This window comes from Hyperoodon ampullatus (genome assembly GCF_949752795.1).
Source record: "Hyperoodon ampullatus genome assembly, chromosome: 3".
Lineage (NCBI taxonomy): Eukaryota > Metazoa > Chordata > Mammalia > Artiodactyla > Ziphiidae > Hyperoodon > Hyperoodon ampullatus.
Window position 1 is genome coordinate 153,066,265 of NC_136916.1, and position 19,787 is coordinate 153,086,051.

The 19,787-nt window shown below is 42.3% G+C and overlaps 2 protein-coding genes across 6 annotated transcripts in view; one reads left to right on the plus strand and one right to left on the minus strand.

Moving 5' to 3' along the window:
* Positions 1–435: 435 nt before the first annotated feature.
* Positions 436–6,033, minus strand: ERG28 (ergosterol biosynthesis 28 homolog; the record flags this gene model as incomplete). The annotated part of the gene is made up of 4 exons (XM_079699722.1): positions 436–515; positions 639–757; positions 3,283–3,373; positions 5,901–6,033. The coding sequence occupies 4 exons, from the start codon at positions 6,031–6,033 to the stop codon at positions 436–438; spliced, it is 423 nt and encodes a 140-aa protein (XP_079555848.1).
* A 4,396-nt stretch (positions 6,034–10,429) lies between these two features.
* TTLL5 (tubulin tyrosine ligase like 5) overlaps positions 10,430–19,787 on the plus strand; it is a gene marked incomplete at both ends in the record, with an annotated part of 288,021 nt that continues 278,663 nt past the window's right edge. For all 5 annotated transcript variants that reach the window (XM_079699035.1, XM_079699039.1, XM_079699036.1 and 2 more), the window contains 2 exons: positions 10,430–10,503; positions 16,421–16,527. In XM_079699035.1, coding sequence (XP_079555161.1) covers positions 10,430–10,503; positions 16,421–16,527 — 181 coding nt within the window. The remainder of the gene's footprint in view (positions 10,504–16,420; positions 16,528–19,787) is intronic.

The window sequence follows — 19,787 nt, forward strand, 5'->3', positions numbered from 1 at the left end:
AAGCAGCCCTTGGTGGCAGCTGCTGTGGGTGCGGCAGCAGCTTTAAGTTTCACAGTTCACGTGTTCCCACCATACAAGTCAAATCGTCGGGTGAAGATAAAAGGAAAAAAGCAGAAGGCTGGAAAAGGGGTCCCGGAAGAGGCTGTGGGTGGGGGAAGGGCACACAGTGGGCTTCGGATGTGCTGGCAATTTCTTGATTTGGATAGAGGTACAGAGTATTCATTTTAAAATGATTCTTTAAATGGTACATACATTTAAATGGCACCGACTTGCCGTAGGCATATTTAAATATCTTAAAAATTTTTAAATTAAAGGAAAAAAAAGGAAGGGACTAGAAGTGGAAGATGGAGCAGAAAAGAAATTTAAGAGCAAAGAGGGTGAAGGAAGAGGCTAGCAAAGGTGGAGGATGAAGTCTCGGACGTGGTGATGTTGGCCTCAGTTCCTCTTCTTCTGTCTGGATCCTGGTTCTGCTTCTAGGTACCGGAGCCCCACTAGCATTCCCAGGATTGAGAAACCTTAATACAGAGACAAGATTAGTGGCTGACATAAGCATGGCATTTTCTTATACTGCTTGTATGAGGCTCGTCCCTAGGGCTGGGACAGCTCCTGCAGGAGTTCTAGGGTCATTGGATGCTTACTTGCCACCATGAGGGGTGCCAGGACGCCAATGGTGGGAGCTGCGGTCCCATATACAAACAATTCGGAGAGGAAGTGCCCCAGGGCGAGGAGGAAGGTCCAGAGCGTGATGTGGTAGAGCCTACAGGGGAGCAGACAGAAATGGGACTGAAGGTACAGCTTGTTCAGTGCAGAGGAAAAGCAGTGATCAGACTTGAAACACACAAGTCAAAACCCATGAAATGACTATGGCTAAAGAAAAAGGAGACTTGGTCCTGGGAAAGACCTGGCTGCTTGATCACATCAATTTATTCACATCTAGGGCAAAATTGAAGATTTCAACTGCTAAACTGAGAGGGGAATGGTCCAGGCAACCAGAGGGCCTTTGCAAGTCTTAGCAAGGTGGTGAAGCCAGCAAGAGCAAAGCAGAGTCTGGAGTATGGCAATCCCAGGTAGTGTAGACAATTTTGGATCAATCATGCTTATGTATTCTACTTACTCAAATTGGCTTGACTCTAGTCCAAGCCCACCTGGCAGATGTTTGGCCAGGGCCAGGGGATGGATGCCATAGAATGAAGGGCATGTATGGGGAAAGGGTAGCAAGGACCTTTCTGGGGCCTTTAGATGCTCTTGCAACGCGGGGTGGATATTTTGCATCTTAACCTAGCAAGATGGTCAGATGGAGGACACAGTGACAACCTCATGGGAAGAGAACTTGTTCCTCAGCTTTGATAAGGAGGTGGAGAAGAGAGAGTTTATAGGATGACTGACCACTTAGATTGCTCGTACCTTTTTTTTTAACTATGAAATTTTAAAAATTATGAAATACTTCAAATATACAAAAAATACACATAATAGAATTTACCCCCATGCAACGAATACCCTGCTTCATCAAATCTGAATATTTTGACATTTTTGCTTCAGATACTTTTTTTCTAAGAAATAAAATATTCGGATTTCAGTTAAAGCCTCCTGTGTATCCTTTTCCCACCCTGATCCCATTCTTCTGCCTCCTTTTCCCCAGAAGGAATATCTTAAGTTTGATTTTTATCATTCCTGTGCATGTTTTTATACACTTAGTAAGTAAATATGTATGTATGGGAGTTGTCTTTTTTTTTAAGTGAAAGCAGGTTTATTTAGAGATATACACATTAAATAGGCAGAATTTCTGAGAACAGACTGTCTCAGAAGGTGAGAACAGCTGGGAGTTGATTTTGAGTTTCCAGTTAGGGAGGGAATAGAATCAGAGTGCATATCAGAAGGCCTTGGACCAAAGTCCCAGGCGTTCAAAAAACGTTGGAAACAGAAGTCAGCATTTGCAGCTGTCCTGTGTTGAGTGAAGGGGAAATGAAAGGGTAAAGAGGTAAAGGTAAGTCTCAGCTGTCTCTGCTCATCCCCAAAGCACAGCGAGCAAAAGACATACCCCTTATACTTGACAGCAATTCTTCATCATGGTAAAGGTCTTTAAAATCATTATTCAGCCCTTACTTCCCCCCAGTCACCCTGAGAGGCAGAACAGATATACCAGTTTCATTTCATACATGAAGGGACCGAGATGCAGAGGTCTATAATGAACTTGCTGCTACAAAGCTAGTTACCAATAGAATTGAAACTAGAGCCTATTTTCTTGTTTTCATTCTCGGGCCCCAGGCTGTTTCCACTAAACTGCACTGCTTCCAAAAATACGTGTCAATCTAGAACAAGTAAACCAGTTTCAGGTTCAAAAATATGAAAAAATAAAGCTGGAGAGATCGCAGTGCTAATAGCCCTGCTTCAAATCCCACTTGAGTCAGTCTTCCTCAATTTAAATTAGTTGGGTCTCTTATATGTAGATCTACAGAATCAGCAATGAAAATCACTGCTTCCCAGGGCTACTAAGAGGAGACTTAATCAAGGCCATGTGGATGGAAGCATCTGGCATAATAAGAGGGGCTCAATTAATATCATTATCTCCTCTCTTGCCCAGATGCTGAGAGTCTCGGTAAGACAAAAATATTTTAGTATGAAGCTGGTGTTTTGGTGGCCTCACCTGGGGACCCGAGCAAACTTTCCTTGACTGGGGTGATGACTGCTGTTGGGAAGAAAGCTCAAGCCCCCTCCAGTGGCCGGCACGGGTTACAACATTATCTAGACCAGAGGCTGTGATTGCTTGCAACTGTTCCACATTAGTCCATGTGAGTCCCCTGAAGAGGCAGAATACAGAGGAGTCCTGGGTTCTCTGTCACCCTCACCTCCTGACTCTGCATAAGCATACAACCATTTAACTTGTGGGCTCATTTTTGCATGGATCGTGATTTCTGTTCATTCCTGCTTCTCAAGGAGGAATGTAAGAATAAGGTATGTCATGGCCTCTCTAAAAAGAGCACACTACCTCTTTAGTAGAAGAAAGGCTGACTCTTTAGTAAAGTAGAGGGGTATGATGCAGGCTACTGGATCATAACATAACCAGTTTGCTATGTGAGTTTCAAAGAACTTTCAAACTTTAAAGACCTTCAGGCCTATTATGTTTTTTAGGCCTGGAAGGAATGGAACCTATTAACCTTTTATTATCCACATCCCAGGCTAATGTATCAAAATTAACGGGTATCCAAGAGAGGACCACAATGTGTATGCTTAGCACTTGATTTCCAACAGAAGGCAGCTAACGCTCTTCCCTTCCTTACGTACATCTTGTTGTGAATGTCGATGGCGCAGAGGCAGCGAATCACTGATGAGAGTAGCGTCCAGATTCCAAAGGTCCGAGCTTGGAGGCCATTCACTGTGCAGCAGAAAAAAGCAAGAGTATTGAGAAGGGAGGGTCAGGGTTCCCTCCCAACTCTTCCTACTTCACTGAAGGGGGCAGGGAGCTAGGCCTGAACTCCCCTTGGCTGGGCACAGAGGAGGCTCTGGTGCTGCACATGGGAACTAGAAGGAATGGAAAGAATTCCAGAATGAGAAGTGGCTCAGCTCCTCTTCAAACGCCTACAGCTGGGTGGGCGAGTTCCAAGAGTAGGAGCCCAACAGACAGCCCACTTAGGCAGCAACTCCTGGTTGCAGTAGTTTACGGCTCTGCCCTGGAAGGCGCTCTGGTGTTGGTGAAGCCCGGTGAGTCTGGATCCGGACAGGTTTGGGGGAACGTGGTGCGAGTGGTTCTGTCAATACAAGATGCCTAGGAGGTCAGCAGACTTTCAAGGCTGATACAGGAGGTAACTCAGAAATACTGGGCTCCATCTAGATGCCCACACTTGGTCTTTTTTTTTTTTTTTTTTTTTTGTGGTAGGCAGGCCTTTCACTGTCGTGGCCTCTCCCGTTGCGGAGCACAGGCTCCGGACGCGCAGGCCCAGCGGCCATGGCTCATGGGCCCAGCCGCTCCGCGGCATGCAGGATCCCCCCGGACCGGGGCACGAACCCGCGTCCCCTGCATCGGCAGGCGGACCCTCAACCACTGCACCACGAGGGAAGCCCCACACTTGGTCTTTGAAAGACCCAAGTCCCTGGGTCTTCTGAATCTTATGTGAACGAAGCCCTAACCAGGCTGGTTTCCTGTTCATGTGGGAAGGGAACAAAGCACTGTTTCTTTGGTGTTTGCTGGGGCCACTCTGCTTTTGCTAGCTCCATTCTGGCACTGCTGTATTAAATATCTTGTCCTGAGTATGGATCACAGTCCATCATAACAGTGCTTCTTGACCCTGGACATTTATTAGAATCAACTGAAGAAATTTTATAAAACTACGAAGACCTGGGTACCAGCACAGTTAAATCATACACTCTGGAGGGGGGCCCAGGGCCCACCTGGTATTTTCTAAAACCTCCCTGGCCTTGGTGATATTAATGTACCGGCATTGATCTAAGGCATCCAGTAGTGGGGAGGGGGAATACCAAAACGGTGAAAGCAAAGATACTTTCTTTTCTGGTCTACTGAGCAAGAAAAATTTTAAGAGACAACACTGACAATTGAAAGGTCTTTCAGGATTTTGCTTTAAGGATTTTTCAGCCTTTGGAAAACCAGACGGCAATACCAAATTCACAACCTTGAAGACCTATAGATGGTAGTAAGGTGAGAAAAAATTCCATATACCAAACAAATATCTAACGGTTAGCCCTGGAGGGCAACATTCTTTATAAAGCATTTTGATAGCTCTTCTGATGAAAACGCAGGAAATTTCTCTAGTGAGTGAGATATAAAAGTGGAATATCTCACCGACCCAAACTAAATTAGGCATCAGGTGAAATTCTACGGGATGCGCCGGGGTCCTGCTATGATCAGAAAAGTACCAGGACAACCCCCAGGTCATGAGGGAGGAGGCATTTTCTACCCCTGGGCTTCTCTGTGTCAACTTTAAATTCAAAGGGCTAGACCAGACAACCTTTAAACCCTGTGAATCTATACAGGGTTCCTGGACCATCTGAGGACTGCACTGGAGGGTGAAAAGTGGAACTGTCCTGCCCACTTTTCCAGGTTCTTTACACCCATTGTATTTGAGCTTTGTTCAAAGTGAGCCTTAGCCTACTTAGTTTCATTTGATACTCAGATGTTACAGAAAAATGAGTTAGGTCAGAGCCTGAATCTGGGTTAGCTATAAATGTGACACAGAATTGTCAGCTACTATGAAATGGTGCTGCAGCTCAAGCCTCCCCACACATCAGCGCAACAAAGCGCAAGCTGAAATGTGCAGACACTCTCAGCAGAGAGGCTCAGGACACTGGGAGAGGCTGCCATGCGCCCACGGAAGTTCAATTTGGGAGACCAACTTAGAGGGATCTGGGATATCTTCTCAGGTCTATGTCACAGTTTGAAAAGAACTTGGATTAGTAATTCTCCATCTGCCACGCAGGGTATAAACCATGTGTGCCACGATCTGATTTCTGAAAGGGGGCTGAGCTAATGTGAAAAGCTTCTTTATGGTTTTCTGGTCGGGCACCACAGAATCACCAAGGAACTGTTTCCTCACGTGCCCTTGTAATGCTTTTTGTACAGACTAGCTGCCTACGGCAGTGTAAAATGAATGAAAAGGTCTTCAGAGAAGCTCGGGGAGAAAAGGACCAAGTGCTATCCACCACGTCTCTTACTCTAGTGGCTGCCTAAGGCTAGATTAGGCAGCATCAGATTCACCTGGGAAGTTTTTAAAAAAGACTCCTGGGCCCCACCCAGTGGGTGAAAGGCTCAGTAAGTAGGTCTGGAGAGGAAAATGGCCACGTGTGCTTTGTTTGATTTTAGTTTTTCTAGGTTATTCTAATGTATAGCCAGATGTGGGAACCACAATTTAGGCCACTCCCACAAAGGATGCAGGTCTTTGCTTTCTTACCGAGGTCTGGCTTGCCAGTGTAGAGCTTTTCATAGAGAAACGTGTGGTCTCGGAAGCTCTGTAGCGTGTTCCCCATGGCGATGATGGACACCATAACCAGCCAGCTTCGTAACACATTCAGGAACCGGCTCATGGCTCCCCTCAAATCGGAGAGGGCTTTTTGCCTTGGAAACAAAGGCAAAGGGCACGAGACAACAGATGGTTAGTGTACTTCAACCATAAGCTCACTCTCCTCTGTAGTTAACCTGTGTCCCACCCATGAGGGCTGTACTAAGCTTACTTGATCAATCATTTCATAAACTCCTCTCCAAGTACCTGAGGCTCATCCACTCCCAGTTACCCTTCACAGGGTTGGCACACTGCCTTTGAATATGTACCTTAAATCAAAGTGTGCTGACCTTTACCCAGAGTGAAAAAGGCTAAATAATGCAGTGGGTGAAAATGACAAAACCAGTGGAAAAAACGGAGAGAAGAAAGGGAACAGGAGAAAGGGAGGTGTACAAATATCACTACAAAGAAATAAAATGGACTTCGGTGTAAGACTTACAGAAATTGATCTCAATATTTAGTCATACTAATAGTGGTGAGTCAACAGTATACTTTGCAATAAGTAGCACAGTGCTTATTTTTGTCTAAGGAATTTCTCCAAAAATATTAGCCTAAATCAGAACTCTCTTCTCTTGGCTGGAATCAGTCCCCTGGGATCTTTACTTCTAGCCTGGCATTTCATGTCATTCCTTTGTAATGCAAGTGGCTCAAAGGTGATTATAAATCTACTAACAGATACCTGCCTGGCTACTGGTGACAGATCCTTCCAAGCACAGAAAAGCCTTGTACATTTGAGTGGAATCTATGGTGTGAGGGCAATATTTACATCCTTAAGTTTTCTCTACTCTGGTTCTCAGGTACACCATCCTCCATGAACTAGGAGAACAATCTAAAAGTTAAAAATAAATTGTGGTGACTTGAGAACTAGTAAGAAAATTATATGGAGAAGGAAACAGCAATGTTAGTGTTGGGTTAGCTATTACAATAGCTAACAGTTATTGAGCACCTGTATATGCCATGCACTGTGCCAAGAACCTATCATATATTATCTCATTTAATCCTTAAGGTGGGTAGACACTTAATATTTCCATTTTACAGATGAGGGTTGGCACAGAGAGGTTAAGCGACTTGCTTGACGTTACACAGCTAATAGATGGCAGAGCTGAGATACGAAGCATGCTCTGTTGGTCTGTACGTTGCAAGACTGTCTCACTGTTTGAGAATATTTTGATGAAGTTTCCATTTTTGAGGAAGACAAGCATACCACAGCCACTTCTGTCTTCAACTTGTATAGAAAATACCATCAGGTCACGTACTTTTTGTTTAAAAAACAAAACCTTAGATCAACCCTTGCTGAGCACTCAGCTTGGTTTAAGTAAAAACCATGTAGATAAAAAAAAATCTTATCATGGAATTGCTTCTTGCCATCTTCGTTATGTTTTCTTGGCCCATGGTTTTTCTGTTGTCAGGTTAATTTCTTGGGCCTTAAGTGGCGATAAATTATCAGGCTTCCTTTGTCACTTCGGCAGTAGATGTTTCGTTATGTCCCTACACTACCCAGCTGAAACAGATATTAAAGTCAGCAATGGCTCAAGACAGTGTGAAGCACCAAAAAACAAGGAGTCCTAGAGGAGGAAGGGTCAATGGGTGAATCGCTCAGTGAAAATGGGTCACAAAAGTGGACTCTGTCCAAGTGCAGAGAGAATGGGGTTCTACTGGAATCACAAGCAGTTACAGCATGGGCCAAGATGTGCACACTCCCCTCCCCTGCCATCCTCCTTGTTTTCTCACCCTCCTTCAGCAGGAGACTCAGGCTCTCTCAGGGTCAGAAAAGCCGCATGGATGGCCTCCCTCTTTGACAGAACTTATGCCCGTTTCACAGAAGCTCTCAGAAACCCCAGCAGATAGCTGATGAAGGCAGAGCCTGAGCACTCTTCCGAACTGCTCTGCCAATCCCTCAGCACAATTTCCCTACAGCTTTGGAGGGCCCCCTAGAGCATCCAACACCCATTCTCAAATTTTGCCCTGGCCCAGGCCAGCAAAGCTGTGGTGTTTAGTAGAGTTGGGAGTGAGAGGTTCCTTTCTTGGCCCTACCATTTAGCAGCTGTGTGACCGTGGGCAAGTAATTTACACTTTACAGCCTAGGTTTCCTTACCTGCAAAATGGAGATTAAAAATACCTATCTCAAGGGTTATTATAAGAATTACATGAGAAAGTAAAGGTTCCTCGCACCGTGCTAGGCTCAGAGTGGCCGCTCATTCGTTCATCCATTCACTAGTTCCGAACCTATCAAGCCTTCTTCATCTTCCCAGCTCCCTCTTCTCTTGGTCTCAGGAACCTCTTTTCCCCCACAAGGTGGCCTCCCTGGTATCTTCCTTCTATCCCACATCCATTTTTCCAGACTGTCCGGATCCTCTCAATCAGATGCCACACAGACACCTACCTCTTCTCCCCTCCATTCACCTTACCTAGCGATTGGACTCCCAAGAACAGCAGCAGCAGCAGCAAGAGCAAGAAGCTTCCCCAGCACAGCTCCAGTCCTGAATCCACCTGAACCACTTGTCCCCGCCCCCACTCTCAGCCCGTCTCCAGGATTGGGTCGTTTCCATCAGCCCTCGCTCTGATTGGCTGTTCTGGTTCTGCTCGAGCAGGAGATGGGGCGTGAACCCCTTCACTGCCAATCAGCGGTTGCCGCTGCCCAAGCCACACCCCCGGTACGCCGCTCTTGCAGTGACCCCTCGTGTTGAGCTTGGCGGAAGAACTCCAGGTTCGGAGTCAATCTTTTTGCGGTGGAGGTAAAAAGAGAGGAAAAAAGAAGTCAAGACTTCTGCGGAAAGCAGGGCCCTGTGCCTGCGCTGCGTGGCGGTGACGACAATTGTCCGCGCCCGAAGCCGAGCGTTGTTCGCGCCGGGTGGCGGGCGCCTGCGCAGTGGCTCCGAGCGGGCAGTTGCTTGTTGGTTGTTGTAGTAACGGGGGAAGCAGCGGTCGGCGGCCGCCTTGAGCCCGGCTGGGGAAGGAGGAGGGTGGTAGGTGCAGAGCGCTGTCCCCGCCTGCCCGCCTCGAGCCATGGGCAGATGAAACAGGTAAACGCCTGCGCCGGTGCACTCCTCTACCGGAGGTAGGTGCGCTCCCAAGTCTGGGCGGGCGCCGTCCGCTGCACTTCCCTCTCAGAGTCCGGGAGCAGCTGCTGGCTTCCGGGCGCGCTGGGCTGAATCTCTGCGGCGGAGTCTCCCGCGTCCTTACTGTAGGGAGCATCTGAGGACCTACCTGGATTGGAGTGAGCCGCGGGTGGGACTGAGGGCCCGATCCCTTTAGGGCGAGGACGCTCCTTGGGCGAGTGCCCTTAATCTTCTTCCGATCGCCCTGTCTCTCCCTGCTCTGCTGGCAGCCTAGGACGGGTTGGCATCCCTTCCTCGCTTGGAGGTTTTGTTTGTTTTGTATTAATTTAAGGGACTTCCCAACGTTTTGGGAAATACTGAGAGGTCCCGTTGGGGATACTCGGAAGAACGCCTTTGAGATGGTTAGATATTGCCCATTTTGCTGAATATGTGTCAGGATCGTTATCGGAATTGGCATTTTTTGCCCTATTTACGTTTTTATCACATATATTAATGCATTGAAAAATGAGGTTTGGAAAGGTTGACATTAAATGGTTATCTTTGAGTAATGGGATTATGGTCATTAAAACATTTTCATTTTCTTTACCTGTAATTTCTATTCCATCCAAAAAGACACGCAATGAACATGTACCTTTTCTCTACTAAAAATATTTTAAGTTAGAAATATGCTAATTTTAATGTCTTTGATATTTGGATCATAGTTTGTGGTTTTTAGTAAGGGCGAATAATTTTTGAGAGTGTGGAAGGACAGTTTTTTTTTTCCCAGCTATTTATGACCTTGATTCAGCAGCATATATTCATTTTTTGTTTAGTGGTTGAATTTGTTTTAGCGGAAACATGAGAGTATTTTACCTGTGCTTGGCATAGAATCTAAAGAAATGTTTGCAAGGATCTTAATACTTGCGTTTTTATTTTTAACTCACGTCAGGATTTTCTAGCAAGGAATCTATGTTTTAGGCAATCATCCACCTACCTCAGACTTTCTTAAGTAAGTGTATCCTTTTGTTGCACGTTAGATTTAGTATGTAAAAGAAAAGTGAGAAACTGAAACTTCACAGCAGCTCTTCAAATACAGAGGACAGACAGTATGTTTGAAAAAAAAAATCTTGATTTTTGTGGCATATGTGAAGCACTGTGAAAGAAGGTAAGCCTCTAGAGGTTTGACACTATTTAGGTAAATATTCATTTTCATTACTTGGAAGGTCATCAGCAGTAATGAACAAAAAGACAACTGCGTTGTGTTTCAGGTCATTTGGCTTTCTTGCAGGAATCTGTGCCACCCAAATTGTTTGATCCAGTGAATCTGCAAAGAAAGGTCTCTGAGGCCCCCGTCTGCTGACTGCATGACAAACTCTAAAGGAAATGCCAGTCGTGATGGCCCGGGACCTGGAGGAAACGGCATCATCCTCAGAGGATGAGGAGGCGGTAAGCCAAGAGTAAGTAATAGCAAGCCTGCTTTTGACCCTTTGCGTTCAGGATGGAAAATAGTTCTCTTTTACTCAAATCCTCTTTTACCCAGTATCCTTCCTTTGGTGTTGTCTGACTCTGGTTTTAGTTTTCATACATGGTCTAATTCAAGATCTTATTACTGGGTGACCATCAGCTATCTGAAATGAGATAAGGCTCTGTTTCTGGGTTCATGAGTGAACATCGGCTCTAGACGTTGCAGGTAGTAGCTCTTAGGCAGCTCTTGCTCAGAGCTCCTAACATAGGAGATTTTGAAATTTTTAGATATTGAAGAAAAGTAGGTCTCTCAATTCTGTGACATTGGATATTTTCTCAAAAGCCTTTAAAGGATGATAGAATGATGATAATAAGAAGTTATTTGAGGGCTTCCTGGTGGTGTAGTGGTTAAGAATCCACCTGCCAAGGCAGGGGACATGGGTTCGAACCCAGGTCCGGGAAGATCCCACATGCTGTGGAGTGGCTAAGCCCACGCACCACAGCTATTGAGCCTGCGCTCTAGAGCCCGCGAGCCACAACTACTGAGCCCACGTGCTGCAACTACTGAAGCCCACGCACCTAGAGCCCATGCTCCACAAGAGAAGCCACTGCTTAAGAAGCCCATGCACTGCAACAAAGAGTAGCCCCCGCTCTCCGCGAAAGCCTGCACGCAGCAACGAACACCCAACACAGGCAAAAATAAATAAATTAATTAATTTAAAAAAAAAAGAAGAAGTTATTTGAGTAAGTGTGGAGCAGGACATTAGAATTCTATAGCCTGTGCTGAGTCTATTGAGACACATGGCTTTCCTGGGTTCTTTTAGATAAGAGTCAAGTTTCTTCATTGTTGGATTCTCATAATAATATAAATGAATGATAGTGATAAGTGTAGCTGCTATAGGTGATGGTAAGAGCTTTAACTGCTGTGTCTCATTTAATCTAAAGATGTTATTCCCACTTTATTAAGTTCAGCCCCACAAATAACAAAGAACTTCCTCAGGGATGCATAGAGAGTGATAAATTGAGATTCAGACCTAGCTTTCCTGGATTTTGAAGCACTTAGATGTTTTGCCTCCTTTAACATTAATTATTACTTGACACAGAGAATAAAGAGAGAATCTGGCTTAAAGGTAACATTAGTTTTTAAGATTCTCTGTAAGTCCACTAGGATTCATGTGCTATGTAACCTGAAAAGTGGGGATGATATCTCCCAGGCTGTTTTTGTTCTTTCTTTTTTTAAAAAATTTATTTATTTAATTTATTTATTTTTGACTGTGTTGGGTCTTCATTGTTGCACGTGGGCTTTCTCTATTGCCGCGAGCCGGGGGTTACCCTTCGTTGCAGTGCGTGGCTTCTTACTGTAGTGGCTTCTCTTGTTGTGGAGCATGGGCTCTAGGCGCACAGGCTTCAGTATTTGCAGCACACAGGCTCAGTAGTTGTGGCTTGCGGGCTCTAGAGCACAACCTCAGTAGTTGTGGTGCACGGGCTTAGTTGCTCCGCGACATGTGGGATCTTCCTGGACCAGGGATCGAGCCCATGTCCCCCACATTGGCAGGCGGATTCTTAACCACTGCGCCACCAGGAAAGCCCCTCCCAGGCTGTTTTTTGGGGTATAGTTAGGATCAAATAGAATAATGTGTATGAAATTACTTTTAAATGATAAAGTGCCATACAAATGTTAAGGCTTTATTTTTATTGGATTTTATATTGAATTTAAAGTGTATTTCTTATTATAAAGTAGAAGATTACATTATTTAATGTAATTTGAAAAAAATTATTGAAGCATTAGTAAAGCTTTGGGGAAAGCCTTCTCATCACTATTAGGTCATAGAAAATAGAGATTTGATATTATATTTGGGTCATTCTCATTCAGGATAATTAAATGGATAATTCTCTCTGGTCACTTTGCCTTCTTGTGACTTTTTGTTTTCTGTGTGCTGCCTCTTACCCACTTCACAAAAATTTTACCTTCTGCTTCAAGCATCAGTCTTTCTGATTCAAGATCTTTTACTTCATGACTGTCTCTTTTATTAGTGGGCTTATAGGTTGGGCCCAACAAGTATTAGGTTGAACTGTATGAAATTGCTATTTTGGTAGGTCAAAAACAGTCAAATATTGAGAAATTTTAGGTGGTTCAACCTAATATTTTAGTAAGCACTCAATAAATGCTTGCTGACTGAGTGACTAACTTAATGAGTAAATAAATGGAGGCTTCATGCTTTAGATCACCTTAGGTCTTTGAAGTGCTTAAAATACATTTCATTACAAAGAATACCAATTGCATTGAAGTGCAGTTATCAGGATTTTTTAAAAAACCAAACTTGTGGTATAGTAATATGTACGTTTTTATTAATACATTAAATAACAAGATCATTCATTTAAAACATGAGAAAGTTAGATTTTATTTTCTAAAGACAGCAACATGAAGACTGTTTTTGCTTAGTTTGCATAAGACCATCATACTTGGGTGGTCTTTGATTAACACTTAAAAATGGGGAATACCAAGAAACATCATAGATGACTGGATCACCACTGTGAAATGTCACCATTTGATAGCTGAATGATTGCTTGAGAGTGGAGAGTTGCCAAATTGCTGTCCATCCAAATCACACCAGATGAGAAGACTGTAATCACAGGTGATCTAGTGGCAATTTTAATAACTACCATAACTTATAAGCAGTGATAAATGTCAGTGATATTTTGAGATGTCTGCAACAACTGTAATTTGGTATAAAAAAATCTGTAATTTCAGACAGAGTCAAAAACACAGGTAATACTATTATTACTGTGTTTGGTGCCTGTATTCGTAATTGAGAAACATTAAATTTCTAGTAGAAGTTAGTGAAAATACAGGTGTCATTCCACCTTCCCCCCGCCCTCCCCATCCAGATTCACGGACATTATGCTCCTCTTCCTTTCAAACTCCTACTGTTGAGTTTTGATTGTTAATGTTCCATCAGCTCATGTCTATCAGATACCTGTTTTATACATTAGGAATCTTAAGTCAGTCTTGTTCACACCTGGAACAACATGCTTACATTTTTAAAGTTTTGGAAGTTACAAGGTCTTAAATCATCTAAGGATGTTGACTTGATCCAAAGGTATATATCCATGGATATCTGCTAGATCTGCTCAGAACCCTAGGCTGTATTAAAGTATTGATGGCTTGCAGTCCTGGACATTAGAGCTAGAAACTGTCCAGGCATCCTTGTTTTGCATGGCATTATTTCAAATAGTAGACGTAAAGGGGCTCTTTTTCTGTATTTTGTTTGGGGTTCCCAAATATAAATTTATATAGAGATGTGGAAACGTTAATTTGATGTAAGGTTTCTTTAGTCACTAAAAAAAATATTTAATTCTGATTGTAAAAGCTGGCTTTAGATCAGTTACAAAGATCATCAACAAATGATTATGTAGTGAGTGCTACAGTTCAGAGAAAGAATACATCACTGTGGGCTGGAGGAGCTAAGGAAGGCTCCAAGGAGGTGGTGAGGTGAGCTGGGCTTTAGAGAGTGGGATTAAATGAACAGAGAGAAGTGGGGAAGGCATTTCCAGCAGGGACATTGGTATGAATGAGGCACCGAGGCTTTGAGCTATGTAGGCTGGATCCCAGGAGTGAATAATATCTATTCCACGTGAAATTGCTTCTTAAAAACCAAAACGTTCTTAGGCTTTCAGTAAAGTAAACCATAAAACTGGTCTACTTTGGTTATTAGTCATCCAAGTTTTTTGTTCTTTTATGTCTGTAAAAGCATAATTTCTTAATATGTACCAGTTTCTGGTGTAAATGAAAATTTAAAGTCCCAATTTTCAGCTTCCTAATCATTTTGAATCTTTTTCCTTTAGCACCACCTGGTGGGAGCATGCTTTTAATGACAATGCAACGTCTGCCTTAAGTGTGTTTGGGTCGACCTTACTGAACTAATGATTCGTCTACTACCTCTTTTCTCTTTTCAGAGGTTGTAAGTGAAAAGATTCTGTGTCAGGGATTTGGCTTTCTATAGATAGTACGGTTAAGGCCTTGGCTCTTCTCAGCTGTGTATGTTTATTGTGTTCCTGACTCTTGTCAGGCGTTTTTACCTTTTATCCGTAATCCATTGTTTTTAAGTGCTAAGGCACAGTGGTGCCAGTTTGCAGCTAGAGATGGATTGACAAGGAACTTTCGATAGTTTCCAGAGTTTCTGTCTAAGACTTGATAGTTTAGGCTGCCTAATTTTTCCTCTGTCCTCTGACTTAGAAATATAGTGGAAAAAATTAAAGTTGGAAGAGAGCATAGGAATCATCTGGCCCTATACCCACATTTTACAGGTGTTTAAGATTAAAAAGCAAGCAAACCACACACAAAAAATCCTTCTTGCACCATATAAACACCAATTTCTCACAAATGGGCACTGTCACCCAAGTCAAATCACAAGAAAAATGAGCATCCACATTCCATTTCTAGAAACCAGGAAATGAACTAGGTATGGTGTTCTCTGCTTTCCTCAATAAAGCTCTTGGCAGCTCATCCCAAGTCTAAAGGCTGCCTCACCTCTAAGATTGGTAGCCTGGCAGCCTGTGCGTTGAAAGCATGGATCTGTTTAAACCTGTATTGGGAGGGTCTAACTTGGCCCTGAGGTTTGTGGTATGGCCTTTGTTAAGGGGTGTGGTCATGTGAGTTTTTGAGAGCAGCCTGAATCTTGGCTAAATGGATCTTATTCCATATAAGGAATTGATTAATTTCAGTCCCCAAAGGGTTGAGTTTAAGGTGTTTATACAACAAATCACTGAAATGTGTGATTAGGGAGATGGAAGGGTGGAAAGAGCACAGACACTTGGGTTCTAATACCTGTTCCCTTACTTAACCAGCTGTATGACCTTAAGCAAACTGCCCAACCTCTCTGGACACTTTTTCTTCAGTTCATAGTGCAGGCAAGAGGCTTAAGTGAGATAACATGTGAAAGCTCTTAGTGTAATTCCTGACACATAGTAGGGACTCAGGTCATTTCTTTCCTACCTTCATGCACTAAGGCAGTTGGAGATTTTTCTAATCTGTGAATAAATACACATCTGTCTGAGATTGATTAAACAGAGATTTCTGGAAGATAGGAAGGGAATAAAGTCAGAGGTCCTTTTCGGGAGGAAAACATTGTTCTGTTTGGTATAGGCTTCCTTTAAAATATGTGGTTTTAATTGGGGTACTTGTATTAATTTAGCGTTCCTAGCTCAGAATCTTAGGATGGATCATCAAATTGGCTTAAAAAGGGACTATAGGGTGTAAAAGTGGTCTGTCAATTATTGTGACTATTTTAGTTAGGATTCTTATTTGTGCCAGGGACTAAGACATAAATTGTCCTAAATAATAAAGGGAATTTATGAACGCATATTTAGGAAAGACTTGATTCTGCAACTGCACGTTTGCCACTCAGGATCTCATTTCTCTTGTTCTTTCAGTCAGGCTCCCGCAGACTTTCTCCTTTACCAACAGCTCCAGGCTCTCCTTCCAAGGTCACAAAATGACACTTGCACTTCCAGACCTCATTCTCTTACACCATCAAGGGGAGGAGGCCATCTCTCCTGCAGCTGCTACAGAAGAGAAAGCATCGCTTTCTTAGAGGGTCACACGACATATCTCCTGACACACTGGCTCCAGCTGGTTTATGTCCTCATCCCTGAACCAGTAACTGTAACTGGGGAATGGAAAACTCTGATTGGCTGAAGCCAGTCAAGACCCATCCCTACAGCAGGAACGGAGTTAATCTTAAGCAGACCATCTGACTAAGAGTGGGAGATGACTGGTTTCCCATAGGACATTTGGGATGCTTGTTCCAGAAGAAGGGGAAAGTTGCTAAGCAGCAAACCACAGTGATCTGCTTCAGTTGTTAATTCAGATTTTGAGCTGTAAATTAAAGCCTTTTATTACGGTTGTAGAGATCATCCATGTATCATGTGGACTGGAGGCTGCAGGAGAATTCCAGTTTTGGTATTCCATGCTGAGGCTATTCTGACAAAGGACAACAATATTCGAGTAATTGGAGGTAGGTATGACCTTCCCCACTGAGGGCAGGGCTGGGCATGGCCCTGATAACTCATCTTACAGAAAGTGATAACCATATTTAGTTAGGGAAAGGGCCTTGGTCATGAGAATATTCTGTTGATTTTTTTATACTTGAAAGGATTATTTGTGATTTCTTAAATTGTTTCCTGCATATTAAATTATTTTTCCTCTTTTTTTTGTTTTAGAATTACATGTACATGTGTTTATTTTTTTTGTTTTTTTCTTCCAGTTTTATAGAGAGATCATTGACATACACCACTGTACAAGTTTAAGGTGTACAGCATAGCGATTTAACTTACATACATCATGAAATGATTATCACAATAAGTTTAATGATACTGTTTTTTATAATTATGGTAAAATACACATAACACAATTTACTGTTTTTACCATTTTAAAGTATACAACTCAGTGGCATTTAGTACATTCACAGTATTGTGCAACCATCACCACTATCTAGTTCCAGAACATTTTCATCTAAAAGTAAACCCTGTACCCATTAAGCAGTCACTCCCCAACCCCCTTATCCCAGCTCCTGGCAACCACTAATCTTTCTGTCTCTATGGCTCTACCTAATCTGGATATTTCATATAAATGGACTCATACAATACATAGCCTTTTGTGTCTGGCTTCTTACACTTAGCATAATGTTTTCAAGGTTCATCCATGTTTTAGCATATGTCAATACTTCATTCCTTTTTGCGGCTGAATAACATCCCATTGTATGGATATACCACATTTTGTTTATCCATTCATCAATTGATGGATAAGTGTTTCCAGCTTTTGTCTCTTGTAAATAGTGCTGCTATGAACATTCATGCACAAGTTTTTGTTTGAACACCTGTTTTTAGTTCTTTTGGGTATATACCTAGGAATGGAATTGCTAAGTTGTATGGTAATTCTATGTTTAACTTATTAAGGAGCTGCCAAAGGATTTTCCACAGTGACTGCACAATTTTACGTTCCCGCCAACAATATATGAGAGTTGCAATTTCTCCATATCCTCAGTAACATTTGTTGTTTTCTGTTTTTTAGAATATAGCTATACTAATGGGTGTGAAGTGGTATCTTATTGTGGTTATGATTTGCATTTCCGTAATGATTAATGACATTGAGCAGCTTTTCATGTTCCTTTTGACCATTTATATTGTCTCCTTTGGAGAATTAAATGTCTGTCAAGGTTTTTGCCTATTTTTTAATTGGGTTGCTTATCTTTTTGTTGTTGAGTTGTAAGGGTTCTATATACATTCTGGATACTAGACCCTTATCAGAAAAATGATTTCCAAATATTTTTTCCTCTGTGGTTTGTCTTTTCATTCTCTTGATAGTGTTCTTTCATGGGGAAAAGTTTTTCATTTTGATGATGTTCCATTTATCTACTTTTTCTCTTATTGCTTATGCTTTTGGTGTCATATCTAAGAAACCATTGCCTAACCCAAAGTCATGATCCCTATGCTTTCTTCTAAGAGTTTTATAGTTTAAGCTCTTAAATTTAGAGCTAAATGGTCTTTGTTCCATTTTGAGTTAATTTTTTTATATAGTGTGAGATAAGGGTCCACCTTCATTCTTTTACATGTGGATATTCAGTTGCCCCAGCATGATTAGAAGATTAGAAGAGACTGTTCTTTCCTTACTGAATAATCTTGGCACTGTTGTTGAAAATCAGTAGACCATTAGATGTATGGGTTTATTTCTGGACTCTTAATATTCTGTCTGTTTGTTTATCCTTATACCAGTGCCATATTATTTTTATTACTGTATCTTTGTACTAAGTTTTGAAATTGGGAAGTGTGAGTCCTCTAACTTTGTTCTTCATTTTCAAAATTTTTTTTCTATTCAGGGTCCTTTGCAATTCCGTATGAATTTTGGGATCAGCTTTTTCATTTCTGCAAAAATGGCTGTTGTGATTTTGGTAGGGAGTACATTGAATCTGTAGATTGCTTTTGGAAGTATTGCCATCTTAGTGTTAAGTCTTCCAGTTCGTGAACATGGGATGTCTTTCCATTTATTTAGGTCTTCTTTAGTTTCTGTAGCAATGTTTTATAGTTTGCTGTGTGCAAGTCTTGTAGCTCCTTGGTTAACTTTATTCTTCAATATTTTATTCTTTTTGATACTGTTATAAATGGAATTGCTTTCTCAATTTCATTTTTGGATTGTTCATTGTCAGTGTATAGAAATACTATTGATTTTTTAAAATAAATTTATTTTATTATTTTATTTTATTTATTGTTTCTGGCTGCGTTGGGTCTTCGTTGCTCCATGAGGGCTTTTCTCTGGTTGTGGCGAGTGGGGGCTACTCTTCGTTGTGGTTCGCAGGCTTCTCATTGTGGTGACTTCTCTTGTTGTGGAGCACGGGCTCTAGGCGCACGGGCTTCAGTAGTTGTGGCACGTGGGCTCAGTAGTTGTGGCTCGTGGGCTCTAGAGCGCAGGATCAGTAGTTGTGGCTCACGGGCTTAGCTGCTCTGTGGCATGCAGGATCGTCCCGGACCAGGGCTCAAACCCGTGTCCCCTGCACTGACAGGCAGATGCTCAACCACTGCGCCACCAGGGAAGCCTTACTATTGATTTTTTGTATACTGATCCTGTATCCTGAAACCTTGCTGAACTCATTTATTAGCTCTGATAGTGAGAGTGTGTGTTCTTTAGGATTATCTCTATACAAGATCATGTCATCAGTAAATAGAGATTTTACTTCTTCCTCTCTAACCTGAATACCTCCCTACCTCCCTCTCTTTCTTTTTCTTCTTCTTTTTCCTAATTGCTCTGGCTAGAACTTCCAGTACAGTGTTGAATAGAAGTGAAAATAGGCATCTTTGTCTTCTTCCTGATCTTTGGGGGAAAGCTTTCTGTCTTTCACCATTTGGTATGATGTTAGCTATGGGTTTTCATAAATGCCCTTTATCATGTTGAGGAAGTTCTCTTCTATTCCTTTGTTGAGTGTTTTTATCATACAGCGGTGTTGCATTTTGTCAGATGCTTTTTCTACATCAATCGAGATGATTCTATGGTTTTTTTCCTTCATTTTATTAATGTGGTGTATTACATTGATTGACTTTTGTATATTGAACCACCCTTGCATTCCTGAGATAAATCTCACTTGAGCATGGTATATAGTCCTTTTAATATGCTGCTGGATTTGGTTTGCTAGTATTTTGTTTAGGATGTTTGCATCTATATTCATAAGGGATATCGTTCTGTAATTTTCTTTTCTTTTGATGTCTTTGTCTGGCTTTGGTATTA